The sequence below is a fragment of the Adelges cooleyi genome, unplaced genomic scaffold (genome assembly GCF_023614345.1).
Source record: "Adelges cooleyi isolate 19-005CV unplaced genomic scaffold, UGA_ACOO_1.1 ACOO_flye_CR_arks_rails_tigmint_CR_PRNA_167, whole genome shotgun sequence".
Taxonomy (NCBI): Eukaryota; Metazoa; Arthropoda; class Insecta; order Hemiptera; family Adelgidae; genus Adelges; species Adelges cooleyi.
The window spans coordinates 462303-483973 of record NW_026095824.1 but is presented as its reverse complement, the minus strand read 5'-3'; the positions used below and the strand labels follow the sequence as shown (position 1 = coordinate 483973).

Sequence of the window (21671 nt, the reverse complement as noted above, 5' to 3'; positions counted from 1 at the left end):
GATACATCCGGCAAGAACCTGTGCCGTTCACACTTTTTTTAATAGATAAACATATTAAACTTAACTAAAGTGTTGCGCTAAATTAAAAATTATTTTCAAAGCACAGGACGTCCGGCAATATTATCGTAAGGCGATCAATTCGTGTCATTAAACAAATATTCTATTTCGTTTGTGATTGAACTGCGTTGTCCAAGTTTACATATTATCAAAAAAACGAAATGACCTAATCACTGTGAAACCACTTTATTGCGTTCGTTAACTATACTTTCGCATCTTGTCCACTAAGAGTATTGACTTTGTAAATGAATTATGCAATAGTGATAATGATATAATATTTTCTTTTCGACACATATATCTAAGTATGTAGCTGCAGTTTTATACCGTAAAAAATTACATGTTTCGCTGAAGGTGAAATACGGCGGATTTGCGTCGTGACTTTTATAATATGAAGGACGACGCGGTCTGAGAGTAAAGCAGCTATGGCAAAGGTCCGACAAGCATTACCCATTAGAGTATAAAAGGCCGAGGGACCGCTACAGAGAATTGTGGCGGGGGTGAAGTGGTTATTTTCAACCCTTCGGTTCGTATTAAATTTCTATATAAAAATTATAACAATGAAAATGAATTTTATATACATACACACACATATATATATATATATATATATTAACTGAGCGAGAGAACAAGGAAGAGAAAACCCCGATAAAAGTTAATATACAGAGTCTGTGGCCAATTATCAAATTGAGCTAATGATGTAAAAAGAGTCTGGTCCAATTACCCGATAGGTTCCTGTTACATTTCCCTTGTGGCACAAATTTTATAATGATATTCTTATACAACAGTGTAAAAACTGAAAATTGGCAGCACTTCAAAATAATTAATGATAATGAATATTTTTGCTGGTGTTAACGACCGGCGATGGATTTTTTTTTCATACGTGCATGTTTGTATTTTTAGTTATTATTATTATTTGCTCGGTAAAATCCTTTTTACAGTGAACGTTATTTTATGTGAATGTATTAGTGCGGCGTATATTTATATTTTATTAGTATGCAAAGGATTCTTAATAGAGTTTTTGGCTTCGGGCAAATTGAAATACAAACAATGTGTTTTTTTTGTCATGGGGAGTAGGGCCAGACCGAGGGTGAATAAGGATTAAATCTCGTTATGGAAACTTTTGGTCCGTATCTAATAACTCGCATGACGTCAGGAGTAGGGAATGGAATTTAAAAACAAAAACGCTTTTGGCTACTTGTAATTGTAATTCGGAATAACATCCTGCAGACACAATATAAAACGCGAGGAAAATATAATTATCACCATAGATGCATTCGTTTCTCGGGGAGGGAAATAATGAAATTCTTAGTGATTTCTAACGCGCTACTTATCGAATACCGTTTGTATGTAATGTAAATATTTGTACCGGGCGATCCCGTCAGTTTTGTTTGTACGTAGGAGGAGGAGGGGAGAGGCTGGTAGGAAATGATATTAACCCGTTTAAACGCTAATTCCCGCTTATCGCACACCGGAAATGCGAACGGGTTTTTCGGCAAACGGTCGTCTGCCGCGAAATTGGCTCTCAGGGCATAACCTGCGTTTAAAAATTACCCTTCCATTACCGGCCGTTAGACCCTGTTGGCGAGTCGATGGGTAAGTTAATTTATCAAAATATATTAGCAAAGGCCAAATTGCTGTTCAGTCTGTAAACGAAAAAACGTATAAGCTTTGGTTGGTAAGAGTATACATGATAGCATTTTGTAAAAAAAAAAAAAAATCTACATTTTTTCAACCTTAAGATCAATTTTGAGGTCGGCTATATTAGTTCTTAATCTTCGCTCACGGCGGCGGTTATCTCTTCAGACACACCTACAAAACGCTGCCAGTCATCTTTTGCGGTTCGCTTCATATTCCTTACACATTCATCATCGTTGCAATTGCGAATACACTTTTTTCTAACATTGTCATGATGTTTAATCTCCAATACCCGAAACTATTAACCTCAGCCATTGCTTTATACTTAACATATTGTCATACCGTGACAAACAAATAATAATTAATAATGTAAAGTATTTTAATGGTGGACGTTTTTCGAATTAAAAATAAATCGTTCTAGTAGTAGCGCTACTGTATTAGTAGCTTTTAGTATTTAAAAACGCTCAATTTTTGTTGTTTATAATTATTATGGCCAGGAAATACTATTTCAAACATAAACAAGTAGTCGCGTAGTTGTGGTGTTGTTTTCGGCGCAACTCGGAAAGTTTTTTTTGTTTCATTAACTCCGCATAGTGCCATAGAGTTTCTCTTTCTTTCTCTCAAAGCGCAATCTCTTAATAGGGCCGTAGTTCAGATGAACACTATATATATTTCAGTCGTCGACGCATACAGTATGCATCCGGCCCGTGCGATTTCTTGTTTCCTGGTGGGTCGTTGTCGTCGGTCTCCCCATCTCGTGTCTTTGATATAACGGGTAAAATAAATCGACCGTCGCAACCGGCAATAAATAAAATAGTGTGCGAATATATATACAAAAAAAAAAAACACTCGCGCGAACAGAGCCAAGAGGCGAGGTGATTCCCTTTGTGGCGGAAATTGACGAGATATCCGGATGATAATAATAATAACGATAATGATAAGCCGCTTGGCGGTAAGAGTGAGAAATTTTCTCTTCTGGCGGTCTGAGCACGAGGCCACCGAACAAATGCCGGCGGTTGCGGTCGAATAACAACAACAGCCACAATAGCATACCACCCTCGAACCACCCTCACGGCAACTAGTACACCGTGGATGCTGCTGCTGCTGGCTGCTGGCTGCTATTCCTTCTTTGCGCGCTCCTTTTGCAGCTGTTTTTGATAGATGCCTTCGGTTATCGGGGCGGCCGACACAAGTAATTTGCATCTGATGGTGATTGATATACCTGGCGCCGCGTATGCGGCACGGGAGATGGAAAATAATCAACGTCGAGGTTCGCCTTTTGTTAAAATACCGAAATCTCGAACACAAAAGCGCCGTTTAGCCGGCGGGGGAGAGACGACGGCGCGATGGGGGAGCGTGGGTATTAGCCCGTTAGAGGACCCGGCGATAGGGGTACAACATTAGCACGGGGAGCCGAGGGTGCTGTCGACTACAGCGGCGGCGGCGACGGCGACGGCGAGCAAACGTAATAATATCAATAAATTACCGATAAAGATTAATTTGCCGGCAGTGACGTCGACCAAACAATAGGTCCCAAAACGATTTGCTCGAATTATAAGTATACCGCCGCTTGTATAGAGGCGTCGACTGCGAACGTCTAATAGCTTCAGTAGCGGTACAAGCGCATTGTCTTGTGCGGTATTGTGGGCACAAACGGTATTCCACTGTACTTACTCGGTGAGAGTTAAAAATCAATTTGCCGAAACCGCGAAGCACGGTAATCGAGATTACTTTTTTATTGTTTTTGTTTTGGTAAAATTCTTTTTCTCCTCTTAATCGTTTTCTCTTCGCTCGACCGACAATACGGGTTACATTTGCGGAGTGTGACCTAACGCAAATCGAAATTTAATTTAATTTAATTTTGAGTTTCCAATGACCACAATTATGTGACGGTTTATTTATTATGTTTGTAAGCCTCGAATTAGCCTCGTTTCGGAAACCTTGAAATCGAAAAGTCTTCAGCGAGATCTTCGCTCAGTTGCAGCTGCGCGGTTCTGACCCAGTGATACGGTAGGCGTTTTGCCTTTGGGTCTTCAAACCACAACGACAGCCCCAATCCAAACGATATTCAACTATAGTCGAGCTATACTATATAATATGTAGCCTTTGAACTTTGATCTATTCGCAACGTTGCAAAATTATAGTACAATAATACAGTTCAAATTAAAAAAATAAAAGTGTATGACAAAAGAAAATATTTTCTAAGCAACGCCGCGCCTTTATGATATGGTATTATATTATAACGTGTCTTTTCTTCCTTTAACCCCTAGACAGTCATTAAAATATCTTCTCATCGGATAATGATTAGAATTTTTTTTCTCGACTACAGCGATATTTGTTGCGTTGAACAAAGGCCTTGAGTGTAGAGATACCAGCGCAAAAGAATATTCCTCATTATATGAACAAATTCTTCTTGTTGACAATTTCGCTTTATTTAAGAATACAATTTTCCCTCAGGTTAAATTGTACATTTTTCTCCAATAAAGGTGTCGTTTATAACGGAATTATAATATCGTTATGTAATTTTAATACATCGGTACGGACTTGCGCTTGTAAGTTGGTTTAGTGCATAAAAACAAACATATCATTATTGAGTCGCCTCGCGCATAAACACAACGGTGTGGTTTTTGCTGCCTTAACTTGTTAACTTGTAATTGAGTTATCCGTATGATCATTAGCTATTCAACGTCAAACAACGTATACAAAAAGACCTTGTGCGTCACAAAGTGGTTATAATAATTAAATATTAACGCGATGCTCTCGAGATGCGGCCGTTAATCTCCTGCGACCAAACTACCAACGGTTAGGTTATATTATGTACACGAGTACTACCGGTAAGTTTAGGCGGCTTCGCGAAACAGGTGCGATAGGCGGTAATTGGCTGAACTAAAGAGAAACGGCAAACGGGAAAGGAGTGTGACGTGAGGGCAGAAGAGCAGAGCCGCAGACGGGGAGATCAAATGTCGCCTTGATTATTATTATATTGTATTCCGGGCGGACATAATGCCGGTTAACGTTAAATGGATATACGAGTTATAAAAAAAAAATTATATTCTCCATGAACTAGGGCGCAACTAGGAAGGGAAAAATGTTCAAATAAGCGCAAAAGCTCGTTTTACGCACGCAGTAATAAATATTACTTTGTTGCGAATTTATTATTAAAATAAAAGTTTTTAGAGCGCGCGCTTCTCGTATAGTAATTTATCGTCTTGTCTTCTGAGCTGTGGATACGGACAAGAGTAAAAAAAAGAAACGAAAAAAAATAAACACATTAAACAACAAAGTTTTGATGTCTGCTGTCATATGAACGCGGTGATAATACTATGTTGAGGCTCATTTTTATACCGAAACCCTCGGCTCGGCAACGAAATTACCAAAATATAATAATAGTATTACACCGGTGTGTATACATATATACTGATTATAAACTTAAAAAAAAACACACACACAAACTCTCGCTACGAGGAAATGTGCGAAACGCCGCCACTATAACACCTACTCCAAATTCTTTAATGTGTTAACACTATCAACCCACACTGCTGTTGTATTATTATATTATGATCGTTATCGATTTTGAGTTTTACCAAAAACCAATTTTAACTTAATTAAACTATCGGGCGTTTGCCGTTTTCCGCATATTATTATCATACATTGAGCCAATTCCAGTTATTAGCTGTTATTATTGTAATAAATATATAGGACGGTTAGGTGCGTATATAATGTCGTAGCTGGAAAAGTTTAATAAATCCGCGAGATTATCCCGACGGAAAGGAGCGAGTAAATAAGTGCGGAAGCAAACGCACAATATACCATAAGCAAAAAAAAAACAAAAAACAAGAGAAATTTAAATTCGAGAATATGATTAGCATTATTTTAAACGGTCGGGCAGAAATAATATAAAGTCGAATTGCGCGAACAAGGCATGGCGCGCGCGTGATCTTTTGATTAAAATGCGTTTGTACCCTGCGCTCACGGCCGTGGTGTATCTGCTCATTTGAATAAACGCTATTATAATGAAAATAAAACTTTGCCTGAGTAACAAAAAAAAAAAAAAAATAATACAATTTTTTTGAACCGCGGGATAGGAAATGCAGCAAAAAAAACCATCTCTTTTTCCCTTCTTTGCTTTGAATTAAAAATATGTTGGTATTGTGGATTTCCAGGTGTATCAACAAAAAATATTGTAATTTTTTCCACCATTCGGCTGTATGCAAACACAATATTATATTATTATTTTGACGTGGAATATCTAAAATAAAAAATTATTCTATATTATATTATTACACTTGTAAAAATTTATATACATGAATATGCAAATAATGTTGTTTAAAATTATTATTTTACTACCGGCCGGACCTTTATTTTTATATTAATTATTGTATAATTATATATCAACTGAATATCAAATAATGTGCACTAACGATAGTCGTTGTTGTTTTGATTAACACTGCTGTTGCTATGTAACTAACGGCGATAATTTGTACGTATATTTGCTTAGGTTAATGCGAGCACGTCCGAGGCTAATTACTATGTGCTTTTGCGTTTTTGCCACCATAGCATGGGCCGTAAAACCCGGCACTAATTGTCGTTACTGCGAAAAAACCAAGTGTATTTAATGTTTACACATTACAACTCCTCGAACGGCCACCGAAATCTTTATGCACCTGAAGGGGTATAAGAGTAATGTTTAATTACATATTCGGCGAGATATTTTTTTTTCTTCAATTTATATCGTTCTAGTAAAAAATATCTAATGGCGCCGGCGTCTCTTTCTGGTTAAAAATAATATTATTTTTTTACTGGATTATTTCAATTATTCGTGGAAAACCGTGGGTGGCGCGAATTAATTAATTTTAGTCCATAAAATTTACATAACGTTCAAAAACCCCTCCGCCGGTCGTCGGCAAATATTATAACACTTTCTCGCAAAATATTTTATTATTATTATTATGAAAAAACAAAAAAAAACGGCGCCGAGATGTTCGCAACACTTGGGCATTGCGTATAATATCTTATTTTCAACCGGAGACCGTGGCAAAGAGATTTCTCCCGGCCTATTACATCACGGCGAAGATCCGCTCGCATTTTGTCGGATCCATTTTCTAAATGCGCCATTTCCGCTTTGAAGAGAACAACCACATCGCACACGTCCAAAACACATTCGGACGCATCCGCGTGTACCGGGTAGGTTGTTCGTGCTATAAGTCTCAGGACGAATAACCGTTCTGGACAGTCAATATGAATCGTGTACATGACGTGGTCTGTATACAATAATATAGAAGTGCAATTACAGCTAGAGTGAACGCCTCGGATAACTTACTATTAGCCGAGTGTGTGTTTGTAGCCTAATAGTTATATCCAAGCGTTAGTATAGTATTTTGTAAAATGTTATTATTGTTGATCTAATCGTGTATCGAGAGGGTAGTTTTGGGCGTCGTACAATGTACTCACGCCTTAGCCGTAGTTACCGTTGAATGATAGTATCATTATATTCTATTCGACACAACAGCTGTAATATTTTGCTGATGTCGAACCGGTTATTCAAATAAAACATGATTACGTACAATTTTTAACCTCCGCGTTATCACAAAAATAGACCATAACTCTCATTTGGAGATCTTATTAAACCGTATATAATAGCCACCGCTGATTGACGACACCATTACTGAGCACAATCGCATCGGTCTTGGTCGTTGAAATATTTGGATTTTTATGTTTACAACCTGTTGTTTAATTAAAACGGGTAATTCTCGCGGCAGCCGGATAGACCACCGACTCCCCCAACGGGAAATTGAATAGCTATATTATAGCGTGTGTGCAACAGCACTATCGGGGGTCTACGATTTGAGGTGGAGATGCGACGGGGAAGGGTTAGAGGGGCGGGTACGGGGTAGCTCTAAACTAGCGTCGTAATTCTTAATTGAACACTATACGGTTTGACCGCACCGCCACTTCCACGTCCTCGGCCCGGAAGTCATCCGCAATACCTAGCTAGCTGTTACGGGCGGCGGTGGTTATTTTTATTGCGGTAATTGTTGCACAAGGGATTGAGGGGTAGTAGTATCGTCCCTCTGCCGTGTACCTATACACCGGCGTATGTAGGTCCGCTTCGCCTCCCGTCGCGACAAGACTATACAACAGCTACCTACACGCTGCTTTATATTGTACCTGGGAGTACAGTCGATATAGGGGCATGCAAGAAGGGCGGATATAGGACTTTTACGACTCGGTCCTGTACACAATAATATTCTACCTGCCCATTCGCTTAAGTCGATGGCGGCCACTAAAAACCGCACTCCTAGTGTTGCCCCGCCGCGCGACTTCTGTTTCCGCTGTTGCTTTTGAGGTGCAGTGCGAATACCGTCTTGGCGGTTGTAGGATTACATATTGCAGAAAATAAAAAAAAATTGGAAACCAAAAAAGAAAAACCTAACGCAATATGTGTGCGAAATGCGGCAAAACTTATTTCACTCTCGTCGTCGTTCTCCGGTCTTTTACGATTTAAAGTTAAATTACTTTTCCCTCAACGGCCGTACTTCCATCGGCGTCGACTTTTCGATTTTGATGAATTTCACGCTGTTCACCGTTATTATACACACCAATCACGTTTCAGAACGCCAATTGTTTCAAACGATAAAATAAAAAATAAAAATATGTCATTCCGTTAAACTACTTTAATTTGATTGTTATCGTTGGAATAACGAAGAAAAAATAACCAATTTTCATTTCCCGAGAAACCGTTCGAACGGCCAAATGCCATTGCTAAACATCATTTTTTTAATAACACTTTACAATCAAAATTCTCATCAGCGAAATGAAAAACAAAACGAATTGTTGATGTTTCAACACTTCGAGCACTCTTAAAAATATATCTTTATCACAATCGACGAGATTACAATACGTTTAACTTTTGTATTACAAAATTCGTCGTTAGTTAATTATTATTATACAGTCTTATATTCTAAATTCAGTTTTACAGACAAACGTTAAGTACGATCAGATAAGTTAATATCAAGTTTTTTAAATTCTGTTGGACTGTAATTTATTCATTGGTTTTTCGTATAACGATATATTATATTTAAGAACATTATAAATGCATCGCAGAACTTATGTTTACACATATATATATATATAAAGTATTTTATTTGTGAAATTCTTTTAGTAGAAAATGTATACATTTGTAAAGGTTCAGCAATTACGCCAAGGAAACCCTTATACAAAAGCTACTGCTTTATACGAAAAACTCTTTCTAGTACAAGGCTTCTACGGTTTCGAGAAATACTTTTGGGGATAAAAAACAAACCATGTTATTTACTAGGTTTGAGTGTATTATAAATGGAAAACGTTACCTTTAATATAGAATTGATCCATTTCTCTTTTCTTTTCTCTAAGGTTACTTTTATATTTTCTCAACCTCAATTTCAATCCTCGACAAGTGCACTTCCTAACGCAACGTAATGCTAATTTACGATGACGGTCAACAATAATATTTACTGTAATTGCACTAAGAGTAATTATTGCAAAACGGATTTAATGCCCTAAGGCTTGTCAGTGTTTAATTAACGGGGTATTATTATTACCCGGTCGCCATCGTAGTGTAATAGGTATATGTGCATTGGACATAGTACACATTGGAGTTATGTTAAGCACTTTTGACGTTCAACGCAGTTCCGTAGAGTGACATATCGACAATTGAAGAGGTATAATATATGGACGTGAATTTATCCGAGCGACAACATAGACGGACAATTTAATAAGTAGATCATCTGTTATAGAAATTCAAGTACCTAGTAAAGTTAATATTCTTCCGTAGTAGACAAAAAAAAATGTATTTTCTTACCAAAAACATAAAACTGTAATATATTAGACGTAAAAGTTTTAATAATATAAAGTATGTTTAATCTGATCTCTCCAGGCAATAGTTACATAAAGAATCAATAGGCAGTAGGAACTCTGAACGATATTATCAAGTACTAGTATTATATCAATCATATATTATATTATACCATTTAAACAAATAATTTTTATACATAAACTATTGTTTCTACCAGGATGGCTCTGGTTCGATGTTGAAAAATGTGTTTGAGTTAATTTTGTGATTGTGGGCACGCAAACACTGTAAATAGAGTTGCACAGTTATACATATAGCCGCGTTAACGTTGTTCAGATTTTTCACGCCTCGCATTGTTATCGGCGTTCTGACCAATTTCGCGATGAGAGCAATGGATAAACAAACGGCTTAGAGTGTATTTCCGTGTGTAGAATGTCAATATATACCCGACAGGCTTGTGTGTGTGTGTGTGTATTATTTTAATTAAAACCAAAACGCCCGTTTGGCGCTTTCGGTCTAATCCGTTGAAATCAATCCAATTAATCAAAGCATTACACAAATGCCGAACGGCCTTTCTCCCGCCGCCCATCGTCGCCACGCCATACATACCGCTATATGGCGATCCACATCTCCGGTTCGCCACGTGTAAAGGCCCGGTTTATACACCGCCGTCGAACTTGCAGACGCTTATACTGCTGACGAATGATTAACTTGTTCGGTAAGTAATTAATTTCTCGATACGATTAGCATTCAGCTAACGACTGGGCGGGCCGACCGAAGCCAAGACAGAGCCGCGCCCGGGGTGGACGTGATGTTATTTTGCATTCGGCGTCTAAGAATAGAGTCCTAGGGTGTAGGTCGGCACCGAGTTCGACCGCAAGCAATCCGTTGTCCCTACTCGAGTAACCTGTGGCTTTCCCAAAACCGCTTTGATATTATAATCGGTCGACTTTACATGAAAATATCGCCCACTCTATAATATGCAGCCGTTACACATGTTTGTACAAGCACGACTATCTTATAAAACGACATGAAATTCTAGATTTACAATTTCTGTAACGTAAGAGTAAAACAACTTTATTTAACATAACACATTCAATTTAAGTGGTTTGTTTTTGATAGTAAGGAGGTGATGTAATATTAAAAATACTTACAGTAGATATCGCTTTAAGTAGGCGCCCTTATGGGGAGTTTGCTTGAACGTGGTCAAGAGTTCACTTAAACATCTAGCGGGAAGAACTTGAGTACGATAGGAAGTATATATATATATATTCTCGTTACTCGAAAAGCCCACTTAAACGTCAAGTGCGCTTATTAATTTTTGTCGGAATATCATTGAACGTGCGGCCAACCCCTACTAGGCGGATCTTTTTGGATAAGTTCGCCGAAGAATTATATATTTTATACTCTGCTGTACTTGTAAAATATACAATTCTATACTCTAGAATCCAGATTTTTAAATAAAAAACCGCTTTTTAAGCCACTTAAAAATCGTATAATTATTGCAATATACAGCTGCGTATCCAAGTAAAATGTTTTGATGAAAATTTAAAAAAACCGTTTGACTTTGATTATAAATTGCTTTCGGATTTAAACAAATCCGAAATCCAAAAGCAATTAATTTTTTTGGTGTTGTGTTATATTTTTACATTTTCATTAAAAATATTTAACTTGGGTACACAGATTTTTAAGTGATTTGATTAGCATGTTGTGTGAAAATCAGGTTATCAGTATAACATTGGGTATAACAAGCATTTCATACAGAGATAAAAATTATACCCAAAAATATGTAAAAAGTAGATCACATGTTTTCACCCATCTATATGCTATAGGTACTGTTTAAAAAAAAAAACAATTTTTTATATTTGTCTACAGAGTTTTTGTAATTCGAAAAAAAGAAAATGGCATACACGTACATGAAATTTATAGATATGTTTATATATACATACATACATACATATATATCTATATATAAATGCCATGTACAAACACGTATGATTTTTTGAAACACAAATATTGAAAATTCGTACAAGATACTTTTGTGCGAATGAGATTCGATAAAATGTTTTTGTTTACTCCGATCTGAGGGTGAGTGTATTATGATTTGAAAAAATAATATTTACAATCGAGATTGCTTTTGATGAATAACACGGATTTTATTCGATTATTGTATTTTTTTTTTGTGTTGATATTTATATATGCTCAGTACAGGAGTAAATATGATACGGTTTTACAACGTTACAGCAACAAACCGACAGCGTACCAATATTACTACAATAACAAACGATGTAGCAAATTGGAACGCATTCCTGCAGGCTCGCTGGAAAATAGTATGAATGTAAACAACTCAAGTACAAACTTCCGGAATTTTTGTTGAAAGTTTAAAATTTTGGACAGGAGGTAAAGTGCGGTAGAGTAATGCACGCAAGTAAAAATAATATCAAAAGTTTAAACAAAAATGTGATAAGGCTCTGGAAAATACTTAAGAAGGTTAATACTTAGTAATTTGATAGTACTGTAATATAATATAAACAAAATTGTTTTGTTAATAGAAAAACTACAAAACTGCAATTATTACAAGAAAAACTGAGTGTCTCGCCCTTAAAGAATCACTCTGTATTATTATAAATAGACACTAATCAAAAGGTTATCGCAACATAATAATATTTTTTTTGGACACGGAAGGGATTACAAAAAAAAAAACGTTTTGAAAAAGCAGGGACCTTATTTTCTTATTTTTATTCTCCGGTCGCCAGTGTGAACTTTTTAAAAAAATACGGCACTAGAATCCAGATAGAAAGTAAAGTGCGCAAAGAGCAATGTCAAACGGTGTATTTTATTTCAACCACTCGAGACCCATACACATATTTTTATACAGCGTTGGGTGACATAATGGTCGGGCAAATAATATTTCTCGAAAGCGATATTTTGTCGCAAATACAATTACGAACAAGACGAATCCATTAAAATAAAAAATAACTTTTCATAACGTTCCGCCCAGCGTCAGTCTGCGAAAGCCAATAAAAAATGCTTACACACTTGTTGAGCACGGACCTTGATATTATTATTTTTTACATAACGCCGTTGTTGCCGTTATACCGTTCGACCGGGGTTTCTTTGAAGTCGATAAAACAACCCCCCCCCCTCCCCTCTCGCCGATAACATATTAATACTGGGAATCCAAATTGATAGAAAAGCGATTTCTCTAGCTATGAAAAATAAAATAAATAAACCGTAAATAGGTTTTCGGATCGTGCTCGCTTTGCTTTTGAAAAATACATTTTATAAATAAACGATAAACCAATAACACTATCGCGCAATTTATATTAAAAGAAATACCTATATTAGAAAATTATTCGCGAATTTTTTATCGGTTTATCACTTTATTGACGATTAAGAAATAGTTTCGAACCACTTGTTGCCACGGAAAAATTGAGTTATAAAATAAATGTTTTGTACAATTTCTCACTCGCAGTGGCACGGTACTCGTATTTACATAAGGCCGGCCCACACGGCTCTATACCGGATATTGTCTGCATAATGTGTGATGTATGAAAATAAGGGCACAGACCCAGAATACAAATCTGCGCTCACATAGTACACGAGTTGGCGTCCTCCTCATCAGTAGTCGTTTTTCTTTATACATTTACATACGATATATGTCTGTATACCTATTCAGAAAATAAAATAAAGATGAACAAAAAAAAAAAAAACTCTTATATTATCCTCCGTTTGTCGTGTCCCGGAGGTATAGTTTTTGTGTATAAATCTAAGATAAAATACCGACGAGACGTCTATGCTTAATGTAAATAACAACGGATGGGAAGCCGTTGTCGGGTTACCGTATTATTATTATTATTATTATATATTATATGCTCGTATGCATACCTATGTATATGAATGTGATTGTATATGTGCCTGTGCGCGTGTGTCTCAAAAGACCGTTTAAAAAGTTTATAGCTTTAATACAAAAGTTTGGCAAAGCCCTTGCGGTGGCTTGTGCGTGTTTTCGTTTGCAGATGTTATTACGGGGAAATAGGCGCCCTAGTAAAATAATAAATAATAAAACCTAGTCGTTTATCACCGGTCCGTGGTGGGGTACACTTTTGCACAATACTTATATGTGTTGTCCCCAGTACACATAATATATTATATAGGCATGTTATATTTTGTGCACGCCTAACGCCTTTGTCGGAAATCTTCGCAAAGAGCGTTTTTTTTTCTATTTATATTATTAAATTGTTATATATTACATGCATATAATATTTAAATACATAGCTAATAAACCGCATACAGATATTTACATGCAAAATAATAACACTTTGTTTTGGAAAATGTCAACGAGTGTCGAAAATATAAGTGAAAAAAAAAACCGTATTGTAACCTGGGTTAGGAGGGACCTGTTGTCGGTGTCGATTACTGCAAGGCTAAAATATCGTTTGACGTAGACGTCTGGACCAAAGGAGATAACACCGGTAAAAATTGAAAAAAACGTTTGAAAGACATCATCTATTATTATAAACGTATAATGTAAAAATATTAATGGAATCCGATGATCGATTTACTTACCGTTGTACTACATACTGTCTGTTAAATATATACATATATATAGTCAATAATTATTATACATATTTTATAATATCTCGTTTAAATAACAACCCGGTTCAAGAGTAGAATGACAGTAACATATAAAATAACCGCACTAATACACAAAACAGGATGACAGTCTGGTATAAAGTTAAATGGATGTATGATATTTATATATGTAATGTGATATTATCACATATATTTTAAAAGTGCCAAAACACGGCGAGCGGAGTAGAGAGGAAGCAGATAGTCAGGAGAGCTGCCCAAATAGCTTGGAAACATTGCGAAAAATGATGATGATGAATGATGACACCGCCTCTGTAATACAGAGTGGTTTGGTTGAACTCTAGAGTGAATTTTTTGCGGGAAAAAATTATAAACGAGTAGAGTTTTGGAAGCATGAGAAAAGGTCACGCTGCAAAATATTTTATGATAAAATTGTCATTTTGGTTCTCATCACTTGTAGTGTACTAATAATTATATCATGTACAGTTATTGTAGATTATAATGTACAGTTATTGTAAGTTTTTAGTCCCCCTCAAAATCCGTGCCTGCGATTATTTCTTTACAGTGAATATTATATACCCAGATTCATTTTCATAATACTTCACTTTCTATTAGGTCACATACTTTCTGCTCTTCGTCCGGCATGTTATAACCACTAAAACTCCCCTATTCAATAAAAAAATAAATACAAATTGTGCGGTTTTCGATGAACATGTTGCCGGGTCGATGACAATAGTGGAAACTGTATTGACCGTATGGTCTGATTAAAATGTGTTCGTCACACATTAAGTCGACCGTCCGAGAAAGTTTCCGCTATTATATATATATGTTTATTCGTTAGTGGCAGATCGTTAGAAGGGTAAGTTCATAATAGTATGCGTCCCGTTCAATATTAATGTTCATTAAAACTTCATAGTCCACGACTCCGGCAGGACTTCAATTAGGATATAACTGTTGTTTGTACGGTGAAAAAAAACAATAAATCTTATCAAGTTAGTAATTTCGTAGGAGGGACAAACGTCTGGAACGCGCGCTTTTTCAATTCGAATGTACTTCGAACAGACTTCTTATTGTACATTTCTTACGACAGCAAATTGTAAAAAATCCTTTCTAGTCAAGATGTGCGGTTGATGACGACGAAAAGATCAGTTATGAAAAAGTACAAATATGTATCTATATATATATATGGATATCGGTTAGGTTACTGTTGCTCTTAAACGGGCTTTCGTCACGGTAAGCTTAACACGTTTTACAATAATGGCTATGCGCTACTTAAGAGCCTCGGATCGTTGGTCGTTTTTGTTTTCTTCAAAGAGGGTCGGTCTCCAGTGTAAGGGCACACGTTACGGCGACGGATTACTCCGGGGACCGCGGCCATGTCGGAGAAGGATTTAGGAGACACCCGTCCGGCAACGAGGTCCTTGCCGCAAATGTTTTCTTAGAGTTCAATTAATTTCGTCGGACCGACTTGTCCGTTTTGGTCACAAGATTAATCGCGTACAGTCGACCACCATAACCGAGGGGAAGGTTAAGTTTCCACTAGGAATAAACCCAACAACGTCTGACCGGTATACGACATTGGCGGATAATAATTGAGTATTTTCAGTCGTCTCGTTGGTTGTGTTAAAATTGTTCTTGAATTGTAATTTTTGTTGTATGATAAAACAAATAAACATTATTACGACAATACCGCATTTTTAAGTTAAAGCTGTGTTTTTTATTTTATCAAATTAGCTATTTGTCTTTACAAAAAATCAATAATTACCCTACAAATTATATAGTTTTATTTTTTAATTGCCTTTGAAGTTATGCGTTATTTTTTTTTTAAAATCAACTCGAGTAAGTTCATTAAATAAACATTAAATTTCAATTTAACTTTGTTGACTGAAAATTTAATTAAATCTAAACGTGTAACACAATCAAACGAACATTATCATAACCCAACAAAGTTAGTATAAATCATTTGCTTGGGTCAAAACGTTCTTGTGTTTTTCTTTGTTCATCATAATACTTAATTTTTAGATTTTTATAAAATAATGTCAGCGATTTTTTTATTATAACGCGGTGTTTTGTATTATAATATAATACGTGGCCGGTACTTTGTTTCTTTGATGAGGCTCTGGAAAAGTAATTAACTTTGCACTATTAAACCGTTCGAATATTAGCGTTTCTTTCTTGACAGCGGGTTTATATTGTCTAAAGTCGTGTTTGTATTTTGTTTGCTGGCCTCCGGGGTTTTCAATATTACCGTCTCTAACACATATTGTGAAACGAGCGCAAAACGATTTTCGATTGCTTTCCGAAATTGACTTACCGGCTGTTCTATTAATTATTTCCCAAACACGGTTCGACCTATCTCGAACAAGCCGTTAAAACGTCAGCCGGTCTGTGGCTTTAATATCGACGTCCAGCGCAGTGCACGACTTACAGATGTTATTTGTAATAATTTTCACCGTTACATTGGTAAAAACGCTTCTCCTGTTATACGTTTTCCGTTTACTGAAGATTTGTTGTTCCGTATTCCATAAACCAATAGCCTTTAGCGAATTGAATAGATTTATAGAACTGATAAAAGTTCAAAGAGGGTGTATCAGTTTTAAATTACATAAAATGATGTAGATGAGTATTTGTTTTTCGCGCGGCGCTATGTATAGGCAATTGTGCTACGCCAGCGTGTTAATTAATATACTATATTTTTTTTTTTTAACTTTTTAGTTTTAGTTGTATTTTTTTAAAACCGTCAATGCATAGTTCTTACTTTGAACAACAATCGACGTCCTTTTACTCTTATGATAAGTGCATTTCAATAATGACCATCAAGAGGCCTACTTCAGATACATTAGGATGTCAAGTACCGTCATTACTATGGCATAACCGTTTTTTTTTTTTTTAAAAGGCACTTACTTTTATATAAAATATATTTTTTGCTAAACAAATTAAGAGAACGTTATATGTATATTTTTTTTAATTTAAATTTTAAAGCGGACAATTAAGCGTCACATCGACGTCCAATCCCGAAACATTGCCATAATGATTGCGATTGGTGTTTGTTGCTATTTCGCTGCTAATTATGTTCTTATAATGGATGAGATTTTTCTTTTTTTTTTGCCGACCGAAAAACAAAATGTAATTTAATCGAATCGAAATAATGATTACAGCTGTTAGTCGAGTTAATAATATCATGAATTATGCATAACGATTTTTCTCATTATTCGAAAGACGTTTTTTTCGCAGTACAGAATGAAACCAAATTAAAAAAATCGAACAACAACTTTCCGAACTGTATTTAAATCAAATGGGCACGCACAGCCGAATTACAAAGAATAGAACTTTTTTACATTCAAAATAGCTTATTACAATAAAAAACAAAACGAAATAAAATAAGAAGAAAAACTAAATAAACTTTAGAGTTCGGACGAAGTAACGTTATTTAGCGAACACAGAACAGTTCTGTAGTATTTGACATTGTTGTGAAATTCGTTAACAATTTTTATTGAGTTTGATTCTCTTTGTAAAGAAAATAACGGATAAAAAATACGTTATTCAAACTTATCGCGCGCTGCAAGTAATTGTAATATTGTAATCACTATGTTCGATTAATAATTATTTATTTGACTACCTCATACCCGTATATAATAATGATATTGTATTCTTATGTGATAAAAAAAACAAAGTTAGTATCTGTGTTTTTTTATAAACCAAATTCAAATCTTTATCGTTACGCTTAAGATTTCTACTTAAATTAATAACAGCCGAGAAAACCTACAATGCCTCTGACAGTTTTGCAAAAAAAAAAAAAAATTAATTGTGTTTTTCTTTGTATAATTTATAAAATGTTTATTTCCCTATTATTATTTGTTTTCTTTGTCGCCGTTACACGCCGTTGTTTTTTGTTTCATATTGTCTTTATATTAATATTGAATTCATTTCTAAAGATTTTTCTGGAACAAGCACATTGTTGTTGTAGGTATTATGATGATAATGATACTCCGGTCAGAAATGCGGGTTTTTATGGTTTTTTTTTTTTTAATCAAATTTTTATCGAGTCTGCATATATAGCATACATACAGCGTGTATGGAGAATTCCGGAACGGCTTCGGACAACGGCAATTATTAAAATATGTAAATCTAATAATTGACGGGGAGGAAAGGAGTGGAGTTTTCCAACCCCTAAAATGCGTAATAAAAAATCGCGAATATCTATTTCGCATTTGGGAATAGTTTTGCCAATGTATCCCAAGAATCTGCGGACGTCGTTTATTGTTGCATTGAGCGCGGGGTCCGAATGTTTTGGGCAAATCGAAATTCCTACAATATAATTCCCGTCATTCCGGTGTAATCATAAGCCACCATAGCAAAACTCGGCATTGCGACAGCTACATTCATATGAATTATATATAGGCATTTGTTAACATAATATATTATTTAACACTGCAACTATTCGGCGGGGGATCGCCCACAGTTTGTGCACAACGTGAGACCAAATAGTCGCTACAAAGGCACGGCAGTGTTTGTCCAAACTATGGTTAAACATTAGTACATTGTGAATAATAGCGTTCGAATGAATAATATAATATTATCGTCTAATAGCGTTAATACGCCGTCGCTCGCTGTTGATATTTCCGAAACTCGCCGCAATTGCATAAACATAATAATATAATATATTAAACGGTCCGCGTTTAATCGGTCACCGGGTATAGGAGTAGAACATTACAATTTTTCGTTTTAATTTCAGAATTCGCCAGGAAAAGAACGGCGGCGCGTGGTGTCCCAAAGCCCAGATCAGCAGTGAAGTCAGAGAGTATCTGGAAATAGACTTGGACGCGGATCACCTGGTCACATGGACGGAGACCCAAGGCCGGTGGGGTAACGGGCAGGGTCAAGAGTTCACAGAAGCGTTCACCGTAGAATATTGGAGACAGTCGATTGGCAGATGGGTGGAATACAAAGACTCCAGAGACAATAAGGTAACACAATATGGGTTACGCGTTCGATATGTTTACCATGTTAGCTGTATACGAATATCGTGTGTTAAAAAAAAAGCATATAACGAATGATGACATAGTGTTCACATCAAAGATTTTACAAAGTTAAAAGGTAAAAGTCTTTATAGTTATGTTCACATATATTTCTCATCAAAACAACCGAAACTGATACAAGTTAACGTACAGCGTAAGGTAGTATCAATCAATGTATAACAACACGTATAAAATATTAACAAGAACAAGAACACAACATCATTTTAATACTAAAAATTTATCGAAATATTATTTAAATTTATACTAGAAGTTATCTATAGGTATTTTATAGGTATACATTTTTTAATTTTTAATGATACTTCAAAAATATCTATAGTGTAGCCGTTTAGCTATACATTACAACATGTCTGTTGATTAATGACCTGCTTATATTTAACAATTCACTGTGTAGGCGGAGATAATCTTACTCGCACTATTTCTGTACTTGACTATACTAAAATATTCTAAGATATTATAATAATATCTTGTTCAGTCTCAAAACACTGTGTTTTGGAGGAAGTAACATATTTTTCTTGAAAAGTTTTCTCGGCCATAAACTTACGGCTCGTTTATGGTAAGTTTCGAGAAGTTTGCCTCCACCCTTCGCTTTACCTTTTGGCAGCACTATGCAGACACTTCTGTAGTTGTCATATTTGGAGAGTGTACTAAAATTAGTTACAGAATTAAGTTTTAGGTCCTGTTTATTTTATCCGGAGTTCTCTCTGAGGTTCATTTTTGGTTAATTAATTAATTACGTTTATATATTATTTCGTCATCATAAAACTAGATTTTACCAATGAAATAATAAAATTACACTATTTTTTTGCAATTTACATCGATATTTTTCTAGATAAATGTCTAATACAAATATACATGAATATAATTTCTACGGCCTTTTGTAAATATATATATTCAGCTTATTATAGTTGTTACTACTATCTCATAAATAGTACTTTTTTTTTTTTTTTGCAACAGACGGCTATACATTGATACATTCGTTATAAATTTCTTTGTGCTTTTCCTACCTAATTTGGAACAAGGAAACATCAGCAAATTTCCCTAAACCGATTTTTCACGTTCTAGTTCAGCTTTGTATACTTTTGTAACAATACATTTATATTATTATTTTAATACCTACCTCTTTTATGTTAGAAATTACCATTTTAAATTTCCTCCTACTGTACGCGGTATCAATTCGAAACTCAAATGATATTTTATTTATGTTAACCTGCAGGTATTGCCAGGAAATGTAAATACCTATTTGCCAGTGAATCAAGAATTGGAATTGCCGTTCGTGGCCAGTCGAATCCGCTTTGTGCCGTTCAGTCAACATCCAAGGACCGTGTGCATGAGAGTGGAAATCTACGGATGTCCTTGGGAACGTGAGTAAACCTTATTACATTCAAAATTAAGATTATTATTTATTAAATTTAGTTTATGGTATTTAATCCTGAAAAACGGTATTTTTTTAATGTAAAACTTCATTTAATAAACAACGCGATTGATCTAAATGATAATAATCAAATGACAGATATAGTGGGCGGAAACCTCAACATCGTTTGTGTTTGTGAATCTCTCAACTGTTCAGAGACTTAAGGCTACTGGAGAAAGCCGGCCATTGTTTCTAAAAAACAAAGAACAAATAGGTCGCTAGACATGACGAGTTACTGTGGATGCGTGTCTGTAAAGATGATGACGTTTTCCTAAATTAGGTTAACTGTCTTACTTATCGAATGACGTAACACGGTTGAATATTCCACAGACAACATAATATTATTATGTAGGCGACGCATATTGAAACACAGATAACTGACAACCGCACGCTTTTGACATAATATCTTTCATGTAGAATTACAAAACGGTGAACGCTTATTATATACATATATGTATAATCCACGCTATATTATCATTTATACTTCACAACGTGTGTAAAAACATGCAAAACGATTGCGACTTTACACAAAGGTAAATGTCAACTGTATTTGGCTAGATCACCATACGAAACTTTTCTAGTTGACGACGACAATGTGAAAAAAATTTCAACATTGGAGCTAAAAAATTGTGACTGACAAAAAGTGCGTCAAAGGCTCTTGTTCGTGTGTGTGTGCATGTGCTCTAGTGAATAATATTCGTAAACGTTTTTCGTACAACTCTCGATACACACACACACACAGAGTTGACTAATGGAGCCTTTGAACGGTAACGGACGTTCATATAATGGGGCACGGTTCCGCCCCCTGCAGAGCTTCCCGCACTGGCCTAACCCCGTCGTCGGTCTTTTACAAAAGATACCGTTTTCAACCTTTAATACGGATTATATGACATGGGTGTGCTGTATCGTTGACGGGGTTTTTTTTTTTTAAACTGGCCAGCCAATTATTTATTATACATTTATATATATATATATATAATTCTAATTGGACGTTTCCAAAAGCCGCACAAAGGACGCGATCCCGTCCCATACAGACACAATTATAAGCGTTGGTGTTTACCAATAATAATCGTTATTTCGGAGTTTTTTTTTTTATTCGAGCTTT

General features: G+C 35.6%; 1 protein-coding gene across 2 annotated transcripts in view; it reads left to right on the top strand.

The window, feature by feature from the left end:
* Positions 1–21671, top strand: part of LOC126832949 (discoidin domain-containing receptor 2-like) — a 141857-nt gene that overhangs the window by 97045 nt on the left and 23141 nt on the right. For both annotated transcript variants that reach the window (XM_050564010.1, XM_050564009.1), the window contains exons 5-6: positions 18852–19083; positions 20369–20516. In XM_050564010.1, coding sequence (XP_050419967.1) covers positions 18852–19083; positions 20369–20516 — 380 coding nt within the window. The remainder of the gene's footprint in view (positions 1–18851; positions 19084–20368; positions 20517–21671) is intronic.